Source organism: Agelaius tricolor, unplaced genomic scaffold (assembly GCF_023055355.1).
Source record: "Agelaius tricolor isolate 1412-34295 unplaced genomic scaffold, bAgeTri1.0.p SCAF_13, whole genome shotgun sequence".
NCBI lineage: Eukaryota > Metazoa > Chordata > Aves > Passeriformes > Icteridae > Agelaius > Agelaius tricolor.
In genome coordinates this window covers 10,779,322-10,807,320 of record NW_027269273.1, presented here as the reverse complement: position 1 = coordinate 10,807,320, position 27,999 = coordinate 10,779,322, and the positions used below count along the sequence as shown (strand labels likewise).

Genomic DNA, 27,999 nt, shown 5'->3' with positions numbered 1-27,999 from the left:
CATAACGAGAACTCACTGGAAATTACTTTTAATATAGGCAAACCAAAACCGCTCGTGAGTTGTAGGGTATGGTGGTGCCACAGACTAATCTGAACAGCTTCTGTTTCAGGTCTCTAAAGCAAGCATTCAGTAATTCACATTACATCAGTCATCTTTGGTAATACTGTACATTTGTGTCAGCCACTTGGTAAACATGAGTTCTGGATATTTACAGTATAATTCATCATAACTGCAAACTAATTGGAAAGTTGATGGAGCGTCCTCCAACTGTACATGAGCTTGCTAAGGGAAGAGTTCAGACTAGCAACACTGAAATTACTTCACAGTTACATAGAAAAAAGTTACAATTCTTTGTCATAGAACATTACACAAGTTTGTTATTTTGTCTACAGTTAAAGTAGGTTTGTAGTCAGGATTATTAAATTAACAGCAAAAAAGCTGCCTTTAAAAAAAATGTAAAGGAATGTGATTTAAAGCTAAGAACTTTGATTAAAGCATTTTCTCTAACCCTAAATTATTAAAATACAGAAAAAAAGTCATCATTATTTCAAAAATATGTATCATTAAAAAAGAAGTTCCATTCCTTACAATGCAGTTTAAAACTAATGTAGAAGGAATCAGTGCTACATTAAATACAGTCAGTAGCATTTGGATGGCATTATTTAAGTGTAATCTTATGTTTTCTTTGATATGGTCCAGCAATGGACTTCTCCTTGCTTTAATGTGTATTTGATGATCACTGAACTTTGCCCACTCATCCTGATGTGGGCTGTCCACACATACTGTGTTCACACTTAAGAGTCAGCATTTATGTACAATTTAAAAGCAGCACAGCTTTCCTACACCCTGCAGCTGTGCTCACTCCACTGCAGTACTGGAGCAAGCACAACAGCTCGGATATCTCAGGGAATGCATCATTGTTCTGAAAGGCCTTTTTTTCCCCGTTTTTTCAGGGGGTGGCTCCTCATTATGTTTCTCAGCTGCCTCAGCAGGCACTGTCTGGAACTGTTCTATTTGAAACTCAAGATGTTTTTGAATGGCTACCCCGAGGACTTCTGGATCCACAGATGCCCCATACACTTCCCACGTCATTCCTTCATCATCCCATCTCACTTCACGAACTGGAGATTTGGGGGCCTCCAAGCCTTGCTCCAGGTTCACCTCTGGGAACACGTGTGAGTGACCTTCTGCTGCAGCTGCTGGGCTTGTTGCCACTGATTTGCATTCCATGGTTGGAAGAGTCTGTACCTCAGCATCTCTGCGCTCCAGAGCCGGTTTCAGGCCTTTGGTTATGTCATTCATAGAGGTCATAGTCCACATATCCTTAGTTGTCACTGCCATGTCTGCACATTGCTGGCTGCTCAGAGCAACCTGGGCAGCCTTGGCTTCTGGAGGAGCTCTCTCCTGTGGAGCAGGTTGCAGTTGTTCTTCAGGAATGTTACAGCACTTCAGGATTTTCTTGGCATCCAGGCCCGATTCACTTACTGAAGACACCAGCTTAGGATATGTCAGAATGTCAGAAGCAGAAAAGGAATGAAAGTAGCCAGGTGCTGCCTGCTCTTTTCCTGTCTCACTGGCAGAGCACACCAAGCGTGGGATGAGCTGGATGGATGGGATGGGCAAGGAGTGGCAATAGGCCGGGATGGTGGTGTCTGCCTTCAAGGCGTCCTGCCTGAGGCTGCAGGGCCCTGCTGAGTTGTTGTGAACTGTCATCACCATGGGGGAGTAGGCAGAGTTTGCAATACTTCCATAAGTCAGACCACCATGAATAATCCCAGGGGCTTGACTGAACGTTGTCCTGTTTGGGAAACCATTTCCAGGCACGTGGGGTCCTAGAACAGCAGTGTGAAACGTGCCAGGATCTGTGTAAACAGTGGTGTTACGTGGAATACTGCCACTGTCAAAGGTATTTGTGGGTACTTGTTGGTCCCTAGGTAGGACTGGAAGATGAGTCACAAGGTTTTGATAGTGATATGTATTTGGATTTGTTTCTGATCCATATCTCTGAGTTTGAAAAGACATCCTAGCCTCTGGTGGACCATGCCTGCAGCCAGAAGAGCTGAGGCTGGTGTGAGTAGCACTGGTTTCTATGTGAGTGACATGAGCCTGCTGTTTGCAGCTGCAGGTTAGGTCTGAGTGGCTTCTCTGAAGGGCAGGTCCTGATTCTTCCATTTCACACATCCCTTGCTGGTGAACAAAGCAGGCTGAAGAAACATTCTCAGCAGTGCTGCTCTTCACACACATCTTAGTGTCCCCCACTCCCCAGGATGCTGAGGATTGTTCAGTGACAAGAACATGGTTTGTATTCTTAGTTCTTCCCTCTGAATGGTCATTGGCTGACTGGTCATTTATGGCTGGGACCTCTGATCCAAGTCCCACCATCCCAGGCTGTGAGGAGGACCATTCAGGACTCTGCACACTCCTTGCATCACTCCTGTTTTCCAGGATATGGCAGATGGTGCTGCTATGGCTTTTCTTCAGCTCCTGCTTGTTTTGCCTTTCCTCTAAACTCCTTGAGTGCCCAATACAGGCCAGATTTGAGGAGCTCTTGGACAGGGGGTGACTGTTGACATTTAAGAGACTGTGACAAGTAGAACTTAGTGAGTCCTGGTAGCAATGGGTGTGGAGCTGGTGGCTGTCAGATGACATGGCAAAAAACAGAGACCTGCAAGAAATGGTGGAAAAGAAAAAGACACAATTTAAGTAGGAAATAAATGTACTGGAAACTATAATCTCTACTGACCTTCTGCTTGGGCTTCTTGCCTTCCACAGTTCACAAGTACTTTCTAAAAAACACAGTACTCTAGTCTAAGTGTACTTAGACCAGTTTCCATTTTTGCTTTCTCCAAAGAGTTTTCCTCTAAATTAGATACAGGATTTTTTTAAAATTCTGGTGAGTTTTTTTCCAATTCATAAAACACAAAAGGAAAAAATCCTCCTTGGTTTCTATCTTTTAACAATAACTATCTCAACATTACCAAGTATCATCTCCCCAAATTCACTGGAGCCATTTTTGGGACATCCAGAGATGTCATGTAACTTAAGCAAAGACAGAAGTATTTTCCAACTAGATATCTTTTCACCACAGTGGTCATTAAGCCAATGATATTAACTGTATCATCAAAACAACAACAAAAAAAGCTTAGCTTTTAGTCTCTTGACATTGTCATTTCAGAAGTGATCCAGTCACTGATGGAGCTTTTAAACCTTGAAGCTGCAACAACTGAACAAATTCTCCCTTTTCCCCATATCTTTCCTAACAAGCTTCCTGATATTTCATGTTACAAGATCACTGTTTCAGTCCACCATTTTCCCTGAGCCCACACAAGTGTAGAGCAGGTATGGACAAAGTTGTTTTGACCCCCTGTGACAGAGATGACATGAAACCCAAGGTAATGACTTCTACCAAGCCAGTGTGGGGTCACTGCCAGTGTTCCCAGAACAAATTATGCTGGGCAGCACTCCAGCTTGTGCTCATCTCTGGCACCAGAGGAGCTGGCTGCAAAGAGGGACCCAGTGAAAGGCTGGAGGTGAAATTCCCCTCCCTCTGTAAGGAGGGTCTGCACCCCAGCACTGCCTCTGTTAAGGGTGCATGCTCAGGGCTCTCAGGCTGCTCACCTTTGCAAATCCACAAGTCCATGCTGGCTGTGGAAGGTGTGCACTCATGACACCAGAGGCAGGGTAAAAACAAAACAAGAAAATCTTTAACCAAAGCCTTGCAGTTCTTGTCCTTTTTTATAGTGCACTCAGTCATTTCTATTTTTAGAAAACCCTTGTTTCTACCAGTTGGTGCAACACCCTAGACATTATTAACATTTATGTTAGGAGTTTTATATCTGAGGGGAGTTGTGATTGAAGATTTTGAATCTCACCAGATTTAGAGATCCATTTTTGCTGATTGAATCAGATCTTCCACTGATTGGCTACATATACTGCCTTGGTGTCACAGAGGTGTTGCAACATTTGTACAACTAAAGGTACCTTAATATGTTCATATATATCTATATATACCCACACAAATACATATATGTCTTTTCCATAAGAACTCACTATGTTGAACAGAAAGATCCAGAGCATTTGTGCATTGCTTCCAGGCCAAGTACTACCAGATCTTTTGTTGTGCAGATGTAGAGAGTGAAAGCCAGATTTTCTCATTTTAGACAACTTCCCCTCAGATATACTCCATGTGCACTCTGCCTCCTTAGCAGGTCTCTGACAGAAACCTGCACAATTTCCTGTGCACTATATCACTAAAATAAAATGAATGTGTGGAACAGGAAAGGTGCATACACATGGTGAACAAAAGCACGCTGAAAATGTCACAAGGAAGTTCACTCCTACCATCAAGGACACCGTGGCTGCAAGGGCTCACATTCAGCACTCTCATATGTGATCCTTTTAAAGTGATATTCACAGGCTTTAAGTCACGTACCAGTGTAACAGACAAGAACATGCCTTTTGCTCCCTCTGCCAACCAAGAGCTCTACAGCTGATCCAGGCAGCTATCAGTGCTTGTAATTAATTCCATTTCCATTGTAAATGTCAGCAGGCTAACAGGCTGCAATTTTCCCATCACCTGCAATCCACTTGTGTTGGCTGTTTTCCATCATGAAATTAAATTGAGCATGACAACATTAAAAAATAGTAATATTTGCAATCACATTCTGACAAAAATTCTCATTGTGGGTTGTGTATCAGGGACTTGTGACCAGCAGCAATATCCTCTAGCACAGGGTTGCTCCAATTTGGACTGTAGGCAGAAAAAAGGTGAATTCCCATTCTTCATATTTGTTACCTCTCCTGCAGTCACTTCTGCACATGAGTATAGTCTGCACAGGGTTCAAAGGAGTCAAGAGGATTAAACACCAGAGCAATAGCTGCCTACAAGGTGAAAACCTTACATTTAATCTCTTTAAAAGATAACACCTGCAAAGGCTCTCACACACACCTGGATGAAACAACACTTACTAATGGCAATCCTCAGACACAAATATTGAGACTCAGATGAAAGGAACCTTCGAACATATCCTGTTACAAATGATACAAGGCTGTAGGAAGCTTGAAGGGCTCTCTTACAAAGTTTACAGCATTCAAATACCTACATGTACACAGAAACCAGGGCTCTATTTGCTTTCTTTATGTAGCAATGGACATTGCTGCAGAAGCCTCTGTAACTGAAAGAAGTGATGTATTTGAAACTGATTTGTCACCTCATACCCAACACATTCAGATGGATGAAACAGACCAAACATAGTGACATCACTGAAAGCAACACCCAGGGTGATGCTGGCAAGGAAACCTTCAAAGAAAACTCAGAATAAATTTAATTTTGCCCCACTGCAGGTGAAATCATGACTGAACATGGGCCAATGTGACATAAATTACACATGCAGAATATTCTAACCAGCTACTCCCAACAGCATCTGAACATTGTTGCTCAGACAGACCAGTGCTCCACACCAGCATAATTGTAATAATTCTCCTATGGCCTTGTGCCTTCCCAAACTCTGCATTTCACATGTGCACTGCTGGCACTGATTGCTCAGGGTGCACAAAAATCCCCTGAGAAGAGGCCCAACACTGCACACACACATCCCACAGTGCCAGACCTCCCTCTGAGCCCAGGGTCCAGCCCATGGCTTCTGGGAAAGGCTGGGAAGCAGAAGGGTCCTTCTGGATGGGCCTTCCCACACCTCTGCCAGCAAGGGGTGGGTCACGTACAGAGAATGAGGTGCCAAACTTTTTAAAAATCCAACCCCAAAACATGGAACCTCTTCAATGACACAGCCATGCAACTCCTTTGTATTTTGTGAATCAGCTAACTAGGAAAGGATTACTCACATGAAACATGGATAGAAGCACACTGATTTTGTGGGTACACAGGCACCCAACTTTCTCTGTGCATGCTGGGCAGAGCAGACTGCTTGGTTTAAGTCTCATTTTTAAAATGTAAAAATATAACTTATAGGAAAGGAATTCACTCAAAAATATCTACTTTAAGTTCTGAGTCTGTCTGAAAGATTTTGATTTGAAAGGAAATTCATACCTGAAATTCACACCAAAGGAAATTCACACCTGAATACACAAATAAAAAAGTATGAATTTTTGAGGCAGATACTCTGCTATGAATATATAGAAAATTGTTAGACAAGCAGAGAAAGGATTAGGATAGAAATGGAATTAACATCCACTATTTTTGGCTTAGCTTCAGATAGCTTATGAGGGGATCTAGGCTGCTTTCACTAATTCCACTGAACTACTTTAAAGCAACAAATGTGTATTTTGCTATGACTTATGATTAAAGTTTTGACCTATTTAATGCACCAGTAAATTTAGTCTCAAAATATTAAATACAATGTATGTTATCAATTGAAAGACATTCACTGCAAATTAATTATGATTCTAAAATCCTTCAGTATTTTTGTACTCCACACACATATTTAATTGAAATTTTGACAACACTCTCATCTTTTAGTCTGAAACTGTTCCCCCTCATCCTATCTGCCCATGAAAAAGTCCTTTTCCCTCTTTTTTAAGAACCCTCATTTAGTACTTTGTTACTATAGGAAGTTAACAGTCAGTGAGGCAGTGCAAATCACCTGACATGTTGAACAACACAAGTTAGCTGCAGAATTTGGGAAGAGTCAGAGAAATGTAATACTATTTACTAGAAATATGCATGCAATGCCAGACACTTCTCTAAATCTTCCACAGTTATTTTTTCTTTATATAACTCTGATGGTCAACCCACAAGTCAAGAAGATTTGTAGTAATGACTGCAGCTGTTTCACCCATCTTCACTTGGCTGACCATACAAGAAAAAAAAATTTCCTTAATTTTATGATTTTAAAATCAACATCTGACTGCAAAATAAGTCATAAAATCAAAGCTAGTTTCAGGGGTGAGAGCACAAATATGCAAATGTGGAATTTGGAAAAGCTAAACAATCTGATCCATACCACATTTTTGGATGATGATTTATTTTTGGATGCTGACCAGGACCCTCCATGGCAGCACTAGCCCTTTCAGAGACACTTTCTGAGAAGTGTTAGGGGGTTGCAAAGTCTTTGTCCTGAATTTGCTCCTTCATTTGCATCATTCTGGCCCTGCTGTGCAATAATCAACTGCACAAAGCAAGCACAGAATTTCTGCAACACCAAACTCCAAGACAAACACAATTATATTTTATACAAGAAGAATAGTGTCATTTTAATTAACTTAAGGAATATGCTTGAATAGAAAGCTGCTAGATACAGGTTCTTACCTTTATTTAATCTTATTACAAACACCATAAATAAATTATAAATTAAAAATTTATAAATTTGAAATGAAGAGCAGTTTATGGCTAAAATGATGTAACTTTAATTACACCCTAAGGGGCAGCAGTCACTTAGCCATAAACACTGCTGACCCCTGCCTGGGGTGCAAGACAGCACATTGAGGAAAAGCTGCATTTCTGCCCCAACAGCCAAGCTCCCTCAGGTACCAGAAGCAATTCAGTATATTCACACTGGGTTCTCTTCAGGCCTGGTATTTTACAATGTGGCCTCCTTACTGCAATCCATGACTAAACTTCTAAGATACATGCTTCATGTGGTAAAATAACATAAAAAGGAACATCATCTAATATGATATTAATTTCTTTTAGAGCTGTACTAATTTTAAAGAAACTTATACCATCAAAATAAAAAAAAAATAGAGTGTGCTTATGTCTAAAAATTGTCCTTGCTTGCTTACATGGAAAACTACTTGCACAAGATAAGAAAGATCTGTTTTGCTTTAGACAAAGATTGGCATGATAGCATTATGAGATCTGATGGCCTCTCCCTAACTACTACTACTGAAGGAAATAGTTCATTAACAGTAATCACTAACATTTACATTGGGGGGGAATCAAACCACTCGAGAGGCATTGGCAAAACAGGATTAACCATGGTAAAAAGCTTAGAGATTCAAGTGTCTGGGATTAGGAGTTTTGCTGTTTTGCTGTTGCTGTTTTTAATTGTTATTTTATTTTGGTGAGGTGTAAGTGAAAAAAATAAACAGAGGAGTTACAGTAGGGGAAAAGATATCACTCGTCAGGGAACATTAAAAAATTTCTCCAAATTCTGTCAATGCAAAAAAAAATAATTTCTCTAAATTCTGTCAGCTAGATTAATAAAGACTCAGGTTGAGACCCCAATCACTTAACCTCTAATCCATCATCTTTCTGTAGGCTTTCCATTTTGGAATAGCATTATAAACAAACTATGCCTTGTTCAGTTTAATCTGCTAATGCCCTTTTGTAAATATTTTCTATCATCCTAAGTATTTCTAATATCAGCCAGATCCACAGGACAGGCTGGCTTGGTATCCAGAGATACCAACAGACAAACACAGCAGACATGGGCACACTGTATCCAAAGGAATGGGGTTGTTTCCCAGTTCTGCACTGCAAGAGGCACTGGGGACACTGGGGCCATGGCACTGGGGCCATAATTCACAGGGAGGAGGGGGAGTGCACTTGGCAGGCTGGAAAACAGGAGAGCAGGAGAGCTGTGACCCTCAGTGCCAAAGCAGAGACCTTGTGCCTGATGCCCTCCCAAGGCCACTGGTCATAACCTCATTAGTTTCTGCTAATTACTGCTTTGGCTGCCAGGCTTTCCTGAAACACTTCTGTCTTTTGCCCGCCCTGTGCTGAGCACACTGGGCAGGTATCTCTGCAGTGACTGTGACAAGACTCAGAGTGAACAGCCCCTTTACCCTGAGTGTCAATGAACCTCAGCTCTCTCCTTCCTGAGGCACAGCAGAGATCTCTTCCCCAAAGGCTGAGGGTGCCATGGATGCCCTGGTTCTTCCCAGCAGCCTCAGCAGGAGATAACAAACGAGTTACCACATCAGAAAATGAATGGATTCCAACATTTGCCCATGCATTCAGCTCAGTATGGAACAACAAGGCCACAGTGCCCACAGTTATCCCAACAGCTTGGAAGAGCCATGCAGGAGGGTCAGCATTCTCTTTTAAGGAGCAGGGACAGCCCACAGACCCAGCACAGCCTGAATTCTAAAGATGAAAAAGGCTAAAATGAAAGTGCCAGGAGAAAGGAGCCTGATAGGGATGAACCAAAGGAGACAATTTCAGTGACACCTTCAGCTGAATTCCCAGGAAGGACAATTCACAGGGCTGTAAATATATTACTGGAAAATCAGAGAGAGAAGCACTCTGTCACAAGGGAGGCATGTGTTGGGACACTGTCCTGACACCACTACATGATTTACTACTGCAACATGTGGCATCTTCCTTGCCACCTTTTTAATTTAATCATCTATCCCAGAAACAACTTCAAAAATTTCTTGGACTTCATCTTTTTTTAGCAGAAGTTTATGAGCAAAACATTACTCCCATTATATCTCCATGCGGAGATCTGCCTCAGCATACAAACTAGCCTACAGTATACCCAACAGAGATATTGTACAGTCATGTTTTGATGCTCACTTTTACTGTTTGACAGCTTCTTTAAAGCTCATCTCTTCAGTTAGAAGACTTAAAACTTTAATTACAAATTAAATATGATGACACGGTCATTTAATCAGCTGTTTTCACCAGCTGGGGCTTAAAAAAATCAAATATAATGACAGCAGGCAACACTGACCTAGAATCATGCTTCCAGTGAATAGTGCATGCCTAAAGAAGTGGTATATTAATATAATTGTCTTTCTGGCTTAAGCAGAACAGAATTAAGCAAAATGAAACTGTTAATTCAGATGCCAGGATTATGCTGCTAAGAATTCATGGCTACTGATATCCACTGGTATTGCAGAAGTCCTGTGACAAAAATATTTGATAGTTTCTTTAGGAATTCATCTTTAATGTAGAAAATATGCAGTGGCCTATCCACATTTGGATTTATTTCAGAGACAGACACTAGTGAGCCTTTTCCTCTTTACAGCAGGGGGTCAAATCCTATTCCTTCACATGTTCCAGCTTGGAGGAGACAGAATTGGTCTGGTGTTGAACAACTCATGCTCTTCAGAGCTCCACTTTTGTACCCTCTCTTCAGCCCTAAGCAGACCAGCTTCAAAGCAACCCCACTGACCTGGAACTCTGCAGAAACACATGGCCATAGCTTTGCTCAGTAAGCCTCTGCCTGTCAGAGGCCCAAGCCTGCCAATGTGTGAATCACAGCTGCCTGGGCAGCAGCATGAACTTAAAAATCATACAGAAAGCCAGAAGCATGCTTACAGCCTCCTTCCAATCTCAGAGTCCAGCTGGATGCCAGTACAACCTACACAAGAGGCCAGCAGTTTGCACATCCAACAAACTCCACCCAAACTGGCTAAGTGATTTGAATATCTGCTTGCAAATTCACATGTTTTAGTGAAAAATATTCAAGTAATAATTTTTGCTGTTTGCTTGAAAGCTTAACAGTGACAGTTAGAGGGAAGGCACAAACTCAGTTTATCCCCCCTGCCCTGTGGACATCCCAGTTTTAATGGCACTGCACTTCTGGGTGAGGGCAGTGGGACACCCCTCCCTGCCAGGTGAACACACCTGTGACAGCTAAAGCTGTGTCCCAGCTGTGTCAGAGGGTGCACAGTCTGTGTGTGTGTGCTCTGTGCTGGCTGCAAGGAGGCAGAAAAGCACAGAGCTGAGCCTAACACGCCCAGCCTCCCCATAAAGCTCACTCCCTTGCCTCAGTGTTGTGCCAACAGAGATAAAAGCTTTACAACCAGCTGCAGTGGCAGACAAAGGAAGCTCAAATCTGCCTTAAGAATACTGAATATACAAACATAGCCACAAGCACAGCAGCTTTTCATGTTCACATATCATCCTTAATTGAAGGATGGCAATTCCTACAGCAGCATCAAACAGCAATAATGGTGATATAAACAAAGGTCTCCAAACAGCTCCATTAGGATAAAGACAATAGATTGAAGGATGCTTCACCAAAATAATTAAAGATGACTCATTATTCTTCAGCATGTGATAGCTGAATTTCTTTCCTACCTAGAAAAACCTGGCAACTTACTTAGCAAAACCTAGAAATTTACCTTTATTGCTTGTTCCCCTGCTTCCCCCTGTGACTGAACACCATACAAGGGCCACAAAATCCCCTAAAATTCTTTATTTAAATAAGAGCATTTATGAACTGCATGGAAAACCTTGGAGAAAAAAATAATTCAAAACCACAATCCATCTACCTCTAGAAGCTGCTCTCAGTGATGGCAGAGAAAAGACTGACTTTGACATTGTGGACTGACAGAAAACTGACTTCCAGAACTTAAAAACAAATTGCTCAGTAATTAGAAAGAGGAAACAATTGCTTTCTAATTCTGTCTGTGCTCACTGACATAGTGTATGACCTTGAGCAAGTCATTCCCTTTGTGACTCAGTTTACTCATCTGTGACTCACAGATTAGATGCAGAAGCCCCTGATGTAGGTATTTAAAGGCTTAATTCATGATTGCAGAGCACTCTCAAATCCTAGAATAAGAGATATTAAATATAAGATGCTGAAGATAATGTATTCTGGCCCTTCTTTGGTAATATTTGGATTGGAAGAAATAAATAGTGCATCTCTACAGGAAATTCTTGTTGCACTTGCAGAAAACTCACCTTACCAGTAAAGGTCAGACACTATCTGTGCTTCAGCATAAGTTTAAAGCATCCCCTGCAACTTTCCATCCAGCACAAGTAATCTCAAAGATTTCAAATACTCAAACTCAGCACAATTTTCTCATACAACACAAATTAGGTGTTGTATGTATAAGCTCTCTATACAATATGCATGCTGACAACATGTATATTGTATATGCATGGTATGTTAAGTAGCAATGATTAATTATTATAAGCAGCTTCATTAAACTTCCTAAACAGAGTTGTCACAACTGCAGACCATGTTGTCTTGCAGTGCTACATGCACTTGTAGGCTTTTATTTACTAGGGTGAATTTCTCATGAAAAAGAGATTCTGTGACTAATTTATGCCTTCAGTTCACACTGCAAGCTGTCTTTTATACATCCTTAAGCTGGAAAAGAGCTGGCAACCTCTATCCAAGGGGCTAAGTATTGAAAAGAACTGAAAAGGGGACTAGCTAATCATGTTTCATAGCATTAAAAGGTGCCATTGTAGTATGAGGTAGCTTTGAAACTATTTAAAGAAGGAATATGGGAAGAAGTTGTTTTCATTTCAAACTTGGTGTTTTGTTTTAAAAAAACATTATGTCAAAGTGCAATTTCTGTCTCCCAAAAAAGATACCATCCCAATTCATCTGTGGTCAAATCAGACCTATGTAGGGAACTATTATTATAGTTTTCAGAGAACATCTGAAAGGGATGCAAGGGAACACTTCCCTACTCTCTCAAGACTGAGAGAAGAAAAACATTAGAGCTTGGTTAGAAGAGAGCCCCTGCCTCCCAAGGCTTGATACCAGAGACTGTAAGGAGAAATAAACCCAAGACAGAGTAAAGTAACAGCCCAAAGCAGCAGAATAAAGTTTACAAATACTTTGTCAAATCCAAGTATGTGAAGGAGTTCCTCTAGAACTGATGTTTACACACTACTCTGTGTAAACAAAAAAATTCCCCCTCCTCTTGGTTAATCTCAATCATAAACCAAGCTGCAGAAGTCTCCACTTCCTTATTAACATGTAATAATGTCAGAATCACAAAGTTTTGAGGTATAAATTTGAAACAACTCAAGAACCACGAGACAATTCAGTTCCTGTCATCATTCAGGTCTATGAAGATCCCACCTGTGTGACACAGACAATTAGAGAATAACTCCTCAGGCACCTGCTGCTAACTGCTAGCAACAAGATACTGATTATAAAGAATAAAGGCTTTGCTACAGGAATACTTTGCTTTTCAAACATTGGTTTGACCATATTCAAGACTCACACAGACAGAACCCTAAGAAATCTGGTCTGACCTCACAGCTGTTTCTGCTTTGAGCAGGAGATTGGAATAGATGAATTCACAAGGTCCCTTCAAAAATGACTTTTTAAAATTCTTTTCATAAATAGGTGCTTTTATCCATCAGTGCCAATGAATGTCATGTACCTTCTCAACCTAAGAAGCTGAAATGTGCAGCCATTTTGCAATACTAAACCACTTTTAATTGATTAAAAGAACCTGTACATTTTACTGAAACCTGAGCACCTTTTACTGAGACAGGAATGACTTTGGAAAGGAAGCACAAAGGTGATCTATAGAAAAGAGGCAGTGACTCCAAAAGTTTCTTTCCAATCCATTCGCACATCTGCTGTTACTAAATCAACAAAATCACTCCACCCCTTTCACAGTTCAGAGGCCATTGAGAACCAAATAAAACTGCTATAACAAGATGTGTGTTTTTCCTTGATGTTTCAAGAAGCACTGATCTACCCTGCTCAGTCATTAACACCGAACTTTCCCAGCAGATTCTTAAAAAAACCAAAATCAGTTTATGAGAGTTAGGGTGGCTTTGTGCATTCATCATCTCTCCAATTTCCATGGCAGGTTTGCTTAGCTTGAGCTAGAAAGGAGATGGATCTTTCACTTCAGCTCAGAGGAACTGGTGTCAGTCAGTCTTCTGCACTGTTGACTGAAGTAAAGCTCTGCAAGTCAAATGAAGGTCTTACAACTGCTCAATCCCATTAACCTTCATTTGCACACTCAGGTGTGCCCTTGTTAAAGCTTAATTAGCAAATATTCTGCAGATGGAGAAAGACTCCTGCTCCTTCTGTACCACTTTCATACTTTTTTGTATGAAATCCACACTGTGCACAAGTCAAGCCATCATTTTGCAAGAGCTTCCCCACACAGGGACAGGCCAGTTGAAAGGTGATCTTTCTTATGAAGCTTTTTTTGGTGCAGAATGATGCTTGGCTATAACTCACATGCTTAATGCCCACACACCAAACTAGGAAAGACCTGGCTGATGTCAACTTCATTTAGTTGGCCTGACCCAATTCCCATGCTCTGAATACATCTACCTAAGCAGCCACAAAGTGATATTTTTTTGTGGTTCCTGTTACTAAAGATAATTTCTCAGAATTTTAACAGAATTTCTAAATGGAAGAGGCCATCTTCTTCCCAACAATCTCCTAAGCAATCTTAGCAAATACTCCTAAAGGAGAGTTCTTAACATACAGATGGACTACAACCTGCACAGCTATAGATTAATTCAATTGTTATAAGGCATCCATAGGAAATATTGCATCAAATTACCTTAACCAGAGAAAAGCTCAGCAGTATCTTTCAGTTCACTGCCTTCTCATTGTATCCCTCATGCAGATATTCCTGACCACTGTACTCCAACATTTATTTTCATTCTCCCCCTCATTTTGCTTTTACAGAAAAGATCTCTCTCAGAACTGAAACACCCCCAACCCCACCAGAAAAAAAAAAAGAAAAATAAAAAAGGTTATTTAGAAGTTTGTTTCATTTACATCTTCCAGAATCTTAATATCCCAGAGAGATACTGTGTATGCATACAGCTTTACTGTTTACACCAGTTAAAAATCTCTTATTTCTGTACAAGGAAGCTGCAAGAATTAACTAAAAGGCCAGTGCCTGCAGTCCCTATGGTGAGGCTCATGGCCATGGAAATTGATTTAAGGAAAAAAAAAGAGTTCAAGGCTCTCAAGGAAAGTAAAGTGCAACACCACTTGCAGCCTGATTCCTGCTGGACTGTTGCTCTTGGTCCAAAAGGGTTTAGACTAGAAGCAATGAAATATCACACACACCTGCCAAAGATACTTGCTGCAACAAAAATATTGGTAAGAAAAATATTTTTTTCTGATTCATTGGGAAAAATACTTGCAGAACAAATACCATTAACAGGTATCTTTCAAGTCCCTAGCCTTGGAAAGCATCATTCCTAGGCTGCATTCTCCTGCAAAATGTGTAACAGCTTGCAATATTCAAAACCAAGGGACCAGAGTGAAGTACACTGCATCCTCATCTAAAAACATGAACTCCAGGGCAAAGGAATGAGCAATTTAGTCTCTCTAACCTCAAGAAGAGTCCACTGGAGAAGAAACAGGATTTGGTTGCTGTTCTGCTCAGAAATAACCTGCCTGCAGTCAGGTGTAACAGTATCTCACTGGCACAAGCAAATACCTCTGCTCATCTGCAGTGGTTTAAAGCTACCTCCAATTTACCCTTTGTCATTGCCCTAACAGAAAGAAAGAGAAAATCAAACTTCTGAAGTCCAGTGATGCTCAATAACAATTTTCCTCTGTTTTACCCTCCCTCATACATTTTTATTTTCCAAGTGCAGTTTGAATATGCGTAGTTTACTATGGAAGGAAAAATGTGGACTTGACATGGTTATCTGATGGAAATGTATCATATTTTGTATTATAAACTAACTCTGACACTGCAGGGCCATATACAATTTACTGCTCTTGTTTAAGCAGCCCAAAATAACTGTCAGATAAACTAAATTGCAATTCCAGCTTTCCCTGGAGTACAGTTAAAATGTCTGGACAATAAAAATCAACAAAGCCTGATAAGAGGAGAAATGTTTATGGAGTAATCAAAACATGGCATGAAAACACAAAGCCCTCATCTAATCCACCCTCCTAAATGAAAACTTCTCCAAACCTAATTGTTTTACACAGAGACTCCATGCAGAGGTCTCTAAACTCAGATCTTACTACAGTCAATGTACTCCAAACATTCATTGCACTAAAACATGCAAACAACCATCTGCAAGATTTCATCAATCTCTTGGGGCAAGAAAACCACTGATAGTTTTGTATTTTGTATGAAATTATTACTTAGAAACATGAGTCAATGGAAGAGAGGTAGATTATGACCTATATAAGATCCATCTCATTTATGTCTGAGATCCACATCTTGAAAAATGCATTTATTTTCTCTTTCCTTTCCCATCACCTTTCATGCTTAGAGTTCTCTAAATGGAAATAACTGCTTGCTGCCCCCTCCCTTTTCCCTCTTCCCCTAAAATCCAGGAGTGCATCAGCACAGACTCTTGCTTTTAATCACAACAAATACAGAAAACAGTCTTCTAAGAATTCTGATACAAAATATTAATCTAGTGACAATAAAAAGCCAAACCAAATCAAATTTGTGACTTTGGGAAAAACATATTTTGGTTTAAGAGAAAAATTTTATTTGCCATTTAAAATAGCAATTGACCATTTATCAAGGAAGGTAAAGTGCAAAACAAAGCTGATATGCAGAAAGCACTGAAATATTCCTCAGATTTTTTTAGTGTTGGATATTCCTAGGAATTTAAAAAACACATGGTACACATGGTGGAAAGCAGTAAGGTAAATGATTCTCTGGCACATTAGTACTAAAAGGCAGAAATTTAAAGCAATAAAATTGACACTTTTTTCTTATTTTTAGTATCCAAACACTAACATGCACACAAGAGATAATCAAAAAGCATCTTCATAAACTCACAGATGTGCAGAGGAATAAGATGAACAAGCTTATAGGGTTTTTCTCCCCCAAAGAAACAGTGACATGTATACTCTGGAAATAATTACTATAAGACAAACACATACACATGAAAGTGAAAGACATCAGCACAAAAAAACCCCACCTTCTACAGAACTACATTAAATTCAATTAAAGCTCAGGGTCATAGTTCCCATCATTTCAGAAAAAGAGAAAGCTACCATTTCCTGGGATTTTCAGTGCAGCTATCAAGCCCCTGCTGCCAAGACAGCACTTACAGAAGCCTGGCTCTGTCTCTGTGCAGCTCCTCTCCCTTCCTTTCCCTTGCTTTGTTCCTCTGCTGGCAAAGCAGAGAGGGCTCGGTGTCCTTACAGCAGACAGAGAACTGCCGTGGTCCTTACCTTCCCCCCACTCAGAGATTGCACATCCAGCTCCCCTGCACAAGTTACTTGGAGGGCATTTAAAAACAGATGCTCAGAAATCTGAGGAGAACAAAAGCCCAAGGAGTTCAGATTTCCTCTCCTTGATCCGCCTGATGCTGTTGACACTAAGGTGAGCATATGAGAAGGGGAAGGAGGTGGGATTGTCAGAGAGCATCAAAGGCAGGAGATTGGGAGATGGGGTTCCCTCTGCCTCGACGTGGCTCCCCCCTTGGCTGGAGAGGAAATAAAATGGAGCCCAGGAGGGAGGGAGAGAGATAATCCTGCAGCTTCATCTGATTAGAGAAACTGGGCCTGTGCAGAGCTGGCAATGCTGCTGGGGAAGCACAAGGAGGGGAGGCACACAGGGGCAGGAAGAGGAGGAGCAGAGGGGGAGGAATAAAATTGTAAGGGTTAAAGGAAAATTATAAAAGGTATACAAAGGAGCTGACTCCTGGGCCAAGGCATCCTGGTACGTGTTCAATATCAACCCTGATATAAAGGTGAAATCACCAGTAGGAAACACCCATTGCTTCTGGTAACGTGGAACAATCAGGAGGAAAACAAATCAAACCCCAAGCCCAGAATGCATCCATCCTGTGGGCACAGACTGGGAACAAGGATGTTCCCATGGACTGCAAAGAGTGAGATTGTTTGGGCTGAGCAGGGAGAAATGGAAAAAGCAGTATCCTACAGATAATTATCTAGATTGTGCCAAACAGGACACAATTTAGAAACCATTTTCTATTGCATGCCATTTTCCAGAACCTGTTTCCACTTACTTACACACATCTTAGTTGAACCAAAGTGACTTCCAAGGAGCTCATGCCAACACACACATCGAGGAGCTCACAGCTGAGGCTGCCCTCCCACAAGGCTCCCACTTGTGCCACCCCCTCTCCCACAGCTGGCACAGCTATTTCTGGGCTCACAGGTGCCCACAGAGTGTGGCCATCCCCACCCCTGTGGTGCTGCAGCCCTCGGGGGATGCCAGCCTGCCCTCCCTGCAGCGCTGTGTCCTCACCCTCAGCCTGACACAGGGGCTCAGCCAGGCACGGGCAGGGTGCTGGGGGTGCTGCCATTGAGCATCCCCCACCCCTTCCTCACCCAACAGGAATATCCTGCCTTGAGGAGACAGGCACACAGCTCCTCCAAGCTGCCAGATGTGACCTGTGGTGCACCAGGGAACATCAAGGACAGATGTGACCAGAGGAGTCTCGTCCCCATCCACAGTGGCCCATTTTTGTATAGAATTTCCTCTTTTGCTCACCTTTATGAGACTAAACTCAGTCCTTTCCCAAGGATCACTCCAAATTTCCACATTGTGAGCGGCTTTTATTCTTTTCTGGCCTATTCCCTTCATTTAGAACTTGACACAAGGGAGGGTGATTGGATCTCTAATGGAACAAGGAGAAGGATGCCAAAACATCAGAAAAGAAGCCTTTCAAGTCCTCTTTCTTTCTGTTCAGGAAGCAGTTAATAATTCTTGTAAACCACTTCCAGCAGTTCTCAGTTTGCTCCTAAGCCTTCACCAATATCCTCCTATCAGGCCTAGCTCAGCTGAGAGAGGGGGATCAACACCCCTCCCCAATGCTTTTAGGAATGTACAGTTGCTCCCTGAGTCTCCAGAATGGGCTCAAACCCAGTAATTTCCTGTGTGCTCCCAGGCTTTGTTCCTAAGATGCACATCCCCACAGAGTCACTGAGCAATCCCACCCTCAGGCTGCAGGTCAGGAAGCATCTGGGGGGTTAGGAGCCATGCACGGGTCAGCAGCAGCTTTCTGGCTGCATTATTTTACCTGCCATGTGTCACAGCAGTGAAGCAGAGTAGGCACTTGCAGTCAGCTCTTTGTGCTGACCTTGACATCCTTCCTGCCACGCTGGAAACTGAAGTCCCTTGAACCTGTTCCTTCCAGCACATCCTTCCAGCATTCCTGCTGGCCCAGGATCACGCCCAGTGACTCTTCCCATCCCATGGTATGGGCCTGCAGTGGTGCTGCAGGGAGAGGGCAGCTCTACATCTTCCTCTTTTCTTCCAGCAAAAGACCTTTGGCTGCCATGGTGAGACACACCCCTGGCACCTGCAGCTACTCCAACATTGTTCCAGTGCCAGTGGCCAGCCATGGAACAACTCAGTACGACCCTTCCACTCCAAGGCATCTTCCAAATGAGTGCCAGGTTGCCCAAATGACATCCCAAGAACATAGAAAAGATAAAATGAGAGGACAATACTGCACTTAGCTTTTCCCCTAAACCCTTTACAGAATGGACTTGCAGGGCTTTCTTGTCCCAGATTTTCTCTGTCCAGCAAGGTAGACTATTTTCATTGAAAGCATCACAATGTGCTTACTGGAAGATACTGGTGACCAACTTTTACATCAACAGATCACAAATCTGAGCATCCACAATGCAATTGGCATACAGCTTTCTCATTCTACATTTGATGAGAAAAGGTGTATAACTGCCTCAAATTCAGATCTGGAGAATTCATTCTTGTATCTTTCTTTAAGAAAGCTGATAGTTAAAGGAAGCTGAGAAATCAGTAGCCTACAGATCCATTAGGCCAAATCCAGACAATGCTGATGAATTTCTTCTGAGGAGAAGGACAGCATTATTTTTCAAGAGAATGATTTCAGAACAGTTTTGTCACTATGGCTCAGCCTGACTAGCATTCATGTTTTCCTGAGAACTCCCAGACATGTGAGAATGTGTATAATTTCATGAAATTAAAGTCCTATGTCCAGCCATGGAAGAAAGCTTTCAAAATTACTCTTTACTGATTTGGGTGCTTGAGGGTCATATGAAAGCAAGCCACCAGCCCCCTGACTTTGAGTCACCTGGTGTGAGGAGAGGCAGCCAGCTCTGCCTGCCTGCTGAAGGGCACCACCCAGGCAGAGCTTTGGACCTGCAGGCCAGCTTTTGTCAGTCTCCATCCAGGCAACCAGGGCTTCTACATTTAAGAGAAGTCCAGTCCAAACCCAAAAACCCTTTATCTAACCTAAAATCCACTTTGGCCATCTGCTCCTCTTCAGAAGAGGAAATGGGGTAGGAAAACCATCCTGATTGCTTGGTGCCTCCTGAAACCAGGTACTGAAGCCCTTCTCTCACCCCTTCCCATTTATAACCCCACAGTATTTTCCTGCACTGCCTGGTCTGCTGTCATTTAGAGCAACTTTGTCCTGCCAGGTGGGTGACCTGAACCCACCCACACTGTGCCTTCTGAACTCCTCCATCAGCCCTGAACCTGCCCAGCTCTGCTGCTCTTTGTGGGGCAGGCTGGAATGCCCACAAACACTGCCTGAAATTTGTTTACATCTCTGTCTGGAGGCTCTGCATGGAAACCCTGCAAGGCTTGATATTTGTTGTCTCTTGATTCAAAGCCACTTAAGCCAGTGAAACTGCACCTTCCACCAGGCAGATTTTATCTTAATGCATTTCTGGGATATATTCTAGTCTTCCACAATAAGGCAGCCCTCCAGGAACAATATGCTGTCTTGTGGGTAACACTGCTCATTTGCCTGAATGTCATCTGCCACAGCCAATTTGGATCAGGTTTTGGATTTCTCCATTGTAAAGTATTTTTGAGGGTTTCTGAAGAATAACAGCCCCTTAGCACAGTCTGGGAGAGCCTTCAAGATAATAACTAATGCACCATGGGCAAATTTAACTTTTTCTATGCCTATAACCAGTCAGAAGCTCTCCATTCCACATACTATTTTTCCCTTATTGAAATTGGAATTCTGTATGCAGCGCAAGTTTTTAGTTTTCACTTATACTGAGACACCCAAAATAATTCCAGTCAGTCAGGTGTAGGAGCTAGCACAGCAAGTGTTCACACACACGCTCAAGACAACTGAAATGCACAGAGATTATTTAAAAACATGAAAGTGACCATCACCTTCCATTTGACATAAACAGCAGGGTTATTTCTAACAGAGTTCTATAAAGAAGGCAATTCTGTCAGGTAAGTGATATCACATTAACTTCAAACCTTCCAACACATCCCAATTCATCACCACAAACATCCTTCCATGAGGCTATGTGCCACATTTCTAACAGGTCTGTCAACCTAATTTGTCTGTAAACACTCATATAGAGTTTTGGGCATAAATATAAACACTCTATAGAGTGTTTCTATCCAGCAAGCATCATGACAAGTTTTGCTTCTTGTGCCTGGGAGAAGACAACTGTTGGTTAGATATCTCAATTATAGCAGGCATGATCTCTGAATAAGCCTCTATTCTGCAATTTTATTTGATTTGTGTGGGTTTATCTCAAAGTCTCCATGAAAACTGCCAGGTCACCTACATTTATCTTCATTGGGAATAATGCTGTAACACTACTGACATGACTTTTTCCAAGGAGCAACATAGATGAACTTCTCTTCTTTGCAGAATTAATCTTTTTGAAAGCTGTCAGAATTTTTAGACCTGTGAAAACTGGTGGTTTTGAGCTCTGTCATCTCCTTTCTTTTTCATCTTGGATATAAGAGCAGCTTTCTCAACAAAGCAGACCAGTTCTTTTGCCTTTATTTTACCTTGGCAGTTAGTGAGGCAGCCCACTGATAACAAACAATGTAGTTCAAAGACTTAGCAAATCTCTACAAAGCACAACTTTTAGTTTGGTTATCAAATAAATAGAACACTAGCTTATGGAGAATGAAAACAAGCTCCCTTTTTAAAGCATATTTTGCAATAAGCCAAAGATGATATTGCACAAAACCTTACATCTCCTCTTAAATCAGGGGACTATCACATGGACACTCTGCTGCTCTACTTCTCCCAGCTGTCATTTCCTCCCATGCACAACCACTGGAATGTCTTCCCTATACTTCTTTAATATCCATTAGCAGAAAGCAATAAATAATTGCACCAAAAAACCAACCCTTCAATCCAGTTTTGGGGTAGCTTTAAGCTGCCTTTCATGCAATAAGGGCTTTGGCCTTTTGATAATTTAATCACATCTCTTCACCCTGCATTTGATTGCTAGTCTTCCATCTGTTCTGTAGTCTCAACTGAAAAGGAGGAAAGCCAGGACCACATAAGCAGGCAGAGCTCCCAGGGTCTGCTTCCAGAAAAAAATCCCACTGCAGAACCACCACACTTTGAGAAGTCACCACCAATACTCTCCTTATGTGTCTTGCCCACCAGGACACTGTTGCAAGTTTGAATCTGACTTTTTTTTTTTTCAAAACTACATTCATGTAGATACTAAAGTGTCCTTGGTTTACTTCTGCAAATGGTGTCATTAAAAATAAAATTACTTGGTCTTTGAACAACACAGTATGAGAGTCTGTTCTAGATGTTAACTGGTGCCCAGGGCTGAGGGCTATGAACAAAGCCTGCTGTAGAGAGAGTTTGCTTTACTCAATGGGAGTTAAGCATCAAATAAAGACTTGAACTCTGATGCCTCAATTCCCATATGTAAAATGATGAAATGGGATCAGCAAGAAGCTGGGGAAAGTGCAAAGGAAAACACTACACAAGAGGAAAGTTCTGCAGCCTGGGAGCATAATTTGCCTCACGCACTTTGAAAAAATGCAGCTCTGCAGCTCCAAGAAAGGCTTTGTTTTCCCATGTGACCTGCAATATTCCCAAACAACTCAGACCACAGACATCCTAATTTATCATGGCCTGTGAATCAGCTCCAGTCCACTCAAAATTCCTAATCCAGACTCCCTTTCCCTGGACAACAGGCCTGGGTAACATATCCATCCTCATTTCTTCCCCATGCAGCAGGAGCTGCTTATCCTGGTCTCCCTGACTTCCTCCAGGATATTCTGAGGAGAGAATATCATGGAAGGAAGAGAGACTTAGGAAAGTTGGGGGGAAATTTGAAGAGGGTCTGGATCTAGTCCCTGGGGCTGCCTATAGTGAACCAGTCACCTAAGAGGCACAATGATCCTTGGTTAAATGAAACAGAATTATTGTACAACCAATACACCAGAGTCACATCTCAAATTAGACAGGAGCTGAGAGCAACCCCACTATATATTAAATAAGGCTTTCTGCACTAAGCCCAACATTTCAGAGCAGCCCCACTGTAAGAGAACAATGCTATTTCAAATGTATCCAGTGTCAGAGGCACTCCAGCAACATGGAGTGTAAGCCCCAGGCTAGCTCTGCCTGCAATAATCTGCAGGCTTGACTGTGTGACAGATTGAAATGCAGTAATAGTGTTTATGCAACTAATTCTTGTTCTAATCTATTGGTTTATGTAACCTTTGCTCATGGACATACTGACTCATAGGTCTCAGGAATCTGAAGAAAATCTCCTTTAACTCTCTCCCATCCTTCAACCCAATAAACAGGTTGTCAGAGATCTTGTTCATTCTCTTTGAGGAAAAATTATGTTGGCAATGGGAAAAAAGGTATCAGTTAAATTTCTCAAAACCTGTGTACTTCTCCATGCATACCAATGAAGTCATTTAATAAGCTCACCTGTGATGTGCAGGTGTCCTTCAGGTTAGCATTTCCAGCCACAGCATGTACCATTTGAGCTGGGAAAGGCACAGCAATTGTTTGTTTAGCTCCTACAGAGAAAAATTACTACTTTCTGGCATTTACTTTTTTTTTTTTCCTGAGTAAAGCAAGGCAACAATATCTGTGTCAGTGACACTTATTCTTCCTAGCTTGAAAGATTTATTTTCATTCTTCTCATATTTCTTGTATTTCCTAGAACATTCTTACATCTATTTTAAGTGAAGAGCTAACCACAGGAACAGTGTGCAGAATTCCTCCTGCAGCAGTCACAACTCTAGTGATTACCACACAAAACATGCCCACATCAGCTTATTTTATACCTTTTTGGCTAGGCACTAATATAGATTTTGAAAGGATTGGAGTCAGATCAACCCTTTCTGAGTTTTTTGGGTTGTGAGGTTTTTATGTTTGTTTGGGGGTTTTTTGTTTTGTTTTTGGGGGGGTTTTCTTTGTGGGGGGTTTTTTGTTTTGTTTTTTTGGGGGGGGTTGGGTTTTTTTGTTGTTGTTGTTGTTGCTTTGCCTAGGGGTTTTTTTGTTCTTTTTTTGTGGGGGCTTTTTGGGTTTTTTTGTTGCCACTGGAATAGTTCACACAGCTGCTGCAATGTTGCCCTCATGACACTTGCTAAGCGCCCTACACCTGATTTAATTGCTAACCCTTGGTATCGAGGATTCCTACACAGACCAAACCTGATTGATATCAACTGAAATCTAAAGTATTTGGAGCCAAACCCCATGGTATTGGGTGTATTTAGGAGACACCATCATGCATTTCTGATGCATGCTGGACACTACCAGTACTAGATCAATACTCTGTAAATGGACCAGGCATTCCTCATTCCTTGGCGCAAAAGCAGCGTAAGAATGGGTAGAGTGCCTCTCTCCAGTAGTGCCTCTGCTCGTGGGGTGGTGCCCCAGTGGGTTCCTGATCACACTGAAGCGTTTGCTCAGGCAGAGCCAGGAGCTGGTCCCAGGGAGCTCGGTCAGTTCCAGCTCTGTCCTGTGGGGCCCCTTGCCAAGGAAATCCAGCAGGGACAGCCCCAGGACGGCGCCCGCTGGCCCCCTCCTGGCCACTGCGCAAAGACAAAGGCATCGCTCACCCCCGTCAAAGAACCGCTGCATTATATGAAAGATTTACTCTTTTTTTCCTGCAATCAGCATTTCCATTTTTTATTCTTACATCTTTGACCCTCAAGATCTCCCTACAGTCTTTCCCAGGATTCTGAGCAACCTTTAATTCTTTTTAAACACAAAAATGTATGGGATGACACCTATAAATCTGTGGCTGCTATACAGAGAGCAGTTTTAGGTGCACTGCAGAAACATCTTTAAGTTAGAGGAAACAGATCTACAGCTTTCAGTATCTGATTCAGTAAATGCTTCCAAAAGGAAACATCACCTTTTGCTCTCAGTTAAAAGCTTGCATCCCCTAAGGTTGTACCTTGGGGCTGTATTACACATGGTGTATTTGCTATGCCACATACATGATTTTGTGCTTCCCTGCAAACCTTAAGATGGATTAGTGTCTACAGATTCACCTGCCTGCTCAGCAATCCCTCCCCATTTGTCTAATTCACATTATGTCTGGCTTAAATTCATTATCCCTCACTCAGAGAGGGTGAGGCTTAGGAAAAACTGTCTAAAATAAACACCAGTCTTGCCTTAGGGCAACTTCTGTTGTTCACTACAGCTGTGTGAACAGGTCATTTTTCATGTGTACACATACAATCTTGCAAGGTCCTGCCAAAGTTATTGAGTTTAGATTACTCTTATCAAGGCTGGGAAGTGTACAAAACTGGAACAAAAAGTCAGATATTGCCCCCAAAAATCTTTAAAACCATGCAAGCCAAAACTACACAAGTAGTTTTCTCTGCAAAAGTCTCTACTTGTACATATTATCTCTGAGCTTGGAGTTTATTAATAAAGTAATTTTGAAAGGAACATTTTGTGTTCTTATGTTCTTAAAACATCAACAGCCGGCTAACTCTTAATGCAATTTACATTACAAAAAACCCTTGCAACCATAAGAACACATTCTAGTAAAAGCAAACTTGAAATTCCTACTATAAAACACAGGAAAGAAAAGTTATTAGAAAGGAATAAAAGTTCATATTTTTCCATTTTGCTTCATACATTCAAAAAAGGTCACCTTTAAAGAACTTTTTACTTTGCTCTACTATTTGCACCGAAGCCCAGCTTTGGACAGGAGGTGGTGCTATAGTCTGTGTAAATTTTGTTATTAGGCAACACCAACAGTTAAAGATTACTAAAAGGAAAAGGTAAAAAAAGAGAAACACTCTAAATCCTGTAGAAGTGCTGGCATGCATACTTTACCTACAGTTGCTTTCATATCAGCAGGTATTCTGTAACAGTGCTAAAAAGTTTTGTAAGAAGGCACTAAAATATTTGTGTCTGTCAAGGATTTCAAATACCTGGCAAAACATGATTATCAAAGCATGGAAAAAATCTGTTATGCACAGCTCTGGGCAAGCTGTAACAGTTTTTATGTGGCCAAGGCTCTGTTAAGCAGCTCTGGGCCATGAGGAAACTGATGGAACAGTGGAAGATTTTTGCAGCTCCAGTGAGAACATTCTGTCTGCCTCTCCTTGAAGAATGCAAGGTTAGCTGCAGGGTCAGATTTACTGGGCCAAGATGAAATGCCAGATTAGGAATCCAAACCCCATGCCTAGGTTAATGCTCTTTCCCCCTCTCTCCTTTCTTCTTTTGCTGTCTTTCTCCTCATGCTCATCTAGAAGTACCAAACATGGCATCTTCTGAAGACTTTTTTCTTGCTGTCCATGTTGCCCTGTCTCTATCCCCATTTTCCACCTGTAACTTTACTGGGAGAGCTGTTCTGGATTGCAGTCTGCTTGACAGTGATGACCATCAGCAGCCAAGCTGAGAGAAAACAATTGTGGAAGACTGGTTCCCTTCTGGCTGCACTTCCTCTCCCATTCCCATATTTTCTTTAGAAAGGAAACTAACAAATGACTCCCAGAATGGATCCAAGGGGTGTTTTCTAAGAGAGTAGATCTTTCACATATTCCTTTCTGAAACTATCAATTATCCATAGCCTGCTAAAGCCAAGAACTAGGTGTCAGACCAAGGCCAACAGCAGATTGTGGGAGAAATTCTTATCTCAGTTACACAAGTCTGGATCTGGAGGAATTCCAGTTATTAAACAATCTATAAAATTAGGATAACAATAAGTATTATTTCAAAAAGGTTTGTGATGGTTAATTACTAGTAATTAATGCTGGTATAGAAATCAGGCAATGGTTGCCTGGAAATGAAAGGCACTATAGAAATTCTAAGTACTCATTATTTCTGCCATTTGCAATTAGACTTTTCAATGTAATCTATTTCTTGTAGTCAGGGTGCCCATCAATGCTCCCTGCAGATCTCAATCTATTGTTCCTGAATAATTCACCAGTCTCAATAACATTAGTTCACATTTAATTGGGGAAAAAAAAAGCTTACCTCTTTCTAGATGCCATTACAGATGAAGGTACCACCAACATGAAAGTCAAAATTCCCAAACACAAGGGAGTGGGTGTGAAGGCAAAATAACTTGAACATATTTCACTTGAAATGGATGGACCTGAAGATCATTTTACAACTACAAAATGGGATTAAAAAAAAAATCCTTTTATTGAATGGGATCTGTTGAAGCTTTAAGATTATTAATAAATAATAGTAGGAGTTAGACTTCAGTGTAAAATGATGCTATACTTTCCTTTCTAAAGACCTATTGATGCTTGTGATCCTACAGCTGTATCTTCTTTAAATACTTCTCTATCTTTAATCAAGGGATGTTCCTATACACAACTTTAAGTAATTACATACAATCAAATTAATTGTAAATCAGAACTGGATAAAAAGGTTTATATGTCAAGTAAATATTTGATTTTTTCAAAGATATCCAACTTAAAAAATACATATGTTGAATTTCATCCAGTGCAGTGGGAATTACATGAATATATGATAAATTATTTGCTGTTACTTAGATAGGTGTCAAATGAGCATTGTGACATCCCTGTTTTAAGGTAACACACTTCAAAAAATTGTTTTGTGACAGTATTTTTAAGTGGTCTTTTAAAGCTCAAGGTTCGACTCTAAGATGTCCCTGGATAGGGAGACTGAAAAATGTGTATGTTACAAAATATGCATCAGAAACACTGAATATTTATAGTACAATATCTAGGTCCACAAAACATGAAACTCTTATGTGTTCAGGGATTTAGGCTAAGAAGGAGGCTGCACTCAGAGATAAAGGAGGGAATAGTTGTGTTTCATGTCCTGTATTTATTCTGATTTCTAGCTGTGGCAAGAACTCAGCACAGAAAGACTGGAATGGGGAACTTCACAGTAGAGCAGAAAATCAAACTGAAAGCTCCCTGCTCAACAGCTTTGCCATTACCTCCTTCCACAGGAACTCGGGGAGGGCAGGATCTGCCCCTCCAGGTCATGGTGTCCCATCCCGGGCTCACTGGAACAGGAGCTGAATCAGCAGATGGTTCCTGGCTATGGCTTCCCAGATGTCCAAGCTCCCACAGCTCCACGCAGGCAGCACGGCTTGTGTGGGAGCCAGAGCACCTGGCACGGATCACTTCACTGGGCAGCAGGGCTCTGAAAGCAATCAGGTGTTCACAGCAGCTTCAGCACTCCTCACACAGCCACAAAAGTGAGCTCAAGCAAGAGCACTG

At 41.5% G+C, this 27,999-nt stretch overlaps 1 protein-coding gene across 2 annotated transcripts; it reads right to left on the bottom strand.

Moving 5' to 3' along the window:
* Positions 1-12: 12 nt before the first annotated feature.
* Positions 13-27,977, bottom strand: GPRIN2 (G protein regulated inducer of neurite outgrowth 2). 2 transcript variants are annotated; one of them, XM_071438717.1, is made up of 3 exons: positions 27,714-27,977; positions 26,774-26,912; positions 13-2,665 (listed from the first exon to the last, which is right to left on the bottom strand). In XM_071438717.1, exons 2-3 carry the CDS (start codon positions 26,812-26,814, stop codon positions 859-861), a joined length of 1,848 nt encoding a protein of 615 aa, XP_071294818.1. In that variant the 5' UTR covers positions 26,815-26,912; positions 27,714-27,977; the 3' UTR covers positions 13-858. The 2 variants fall into 2 exon arrangements, with proteins under 2 accessions (XP_071294818.1, XP_071294819.1); XM_071438718.1 differs by lacking the exons at positions 26,774-26,912; positions 27,714-27,977 and adding an exon at positions 16,797-17,139.
* Between the last annotated feature and the right edge of the window lie 22 nt (positions 27,978-27,999).

What these genes read in the sequence shown, in the direction of transcription:
- GPRIN2 (XM_071438717.1), bottom strand. Translation starts at nt 26,814, where the DNA reads ATGTTGGTGGTACCTTCATCTGTAATGGCATCTAGAAAGAG. An exon ending in GTAATGGCATCTAGAAAGAG is followed by an intron (nt 2,666 to 26,773) that starts GTAAGCTTTTTT and finishes CATTTCTTGCAG; the next exon opens with GTCTCTGTTTTTTGCCATGT.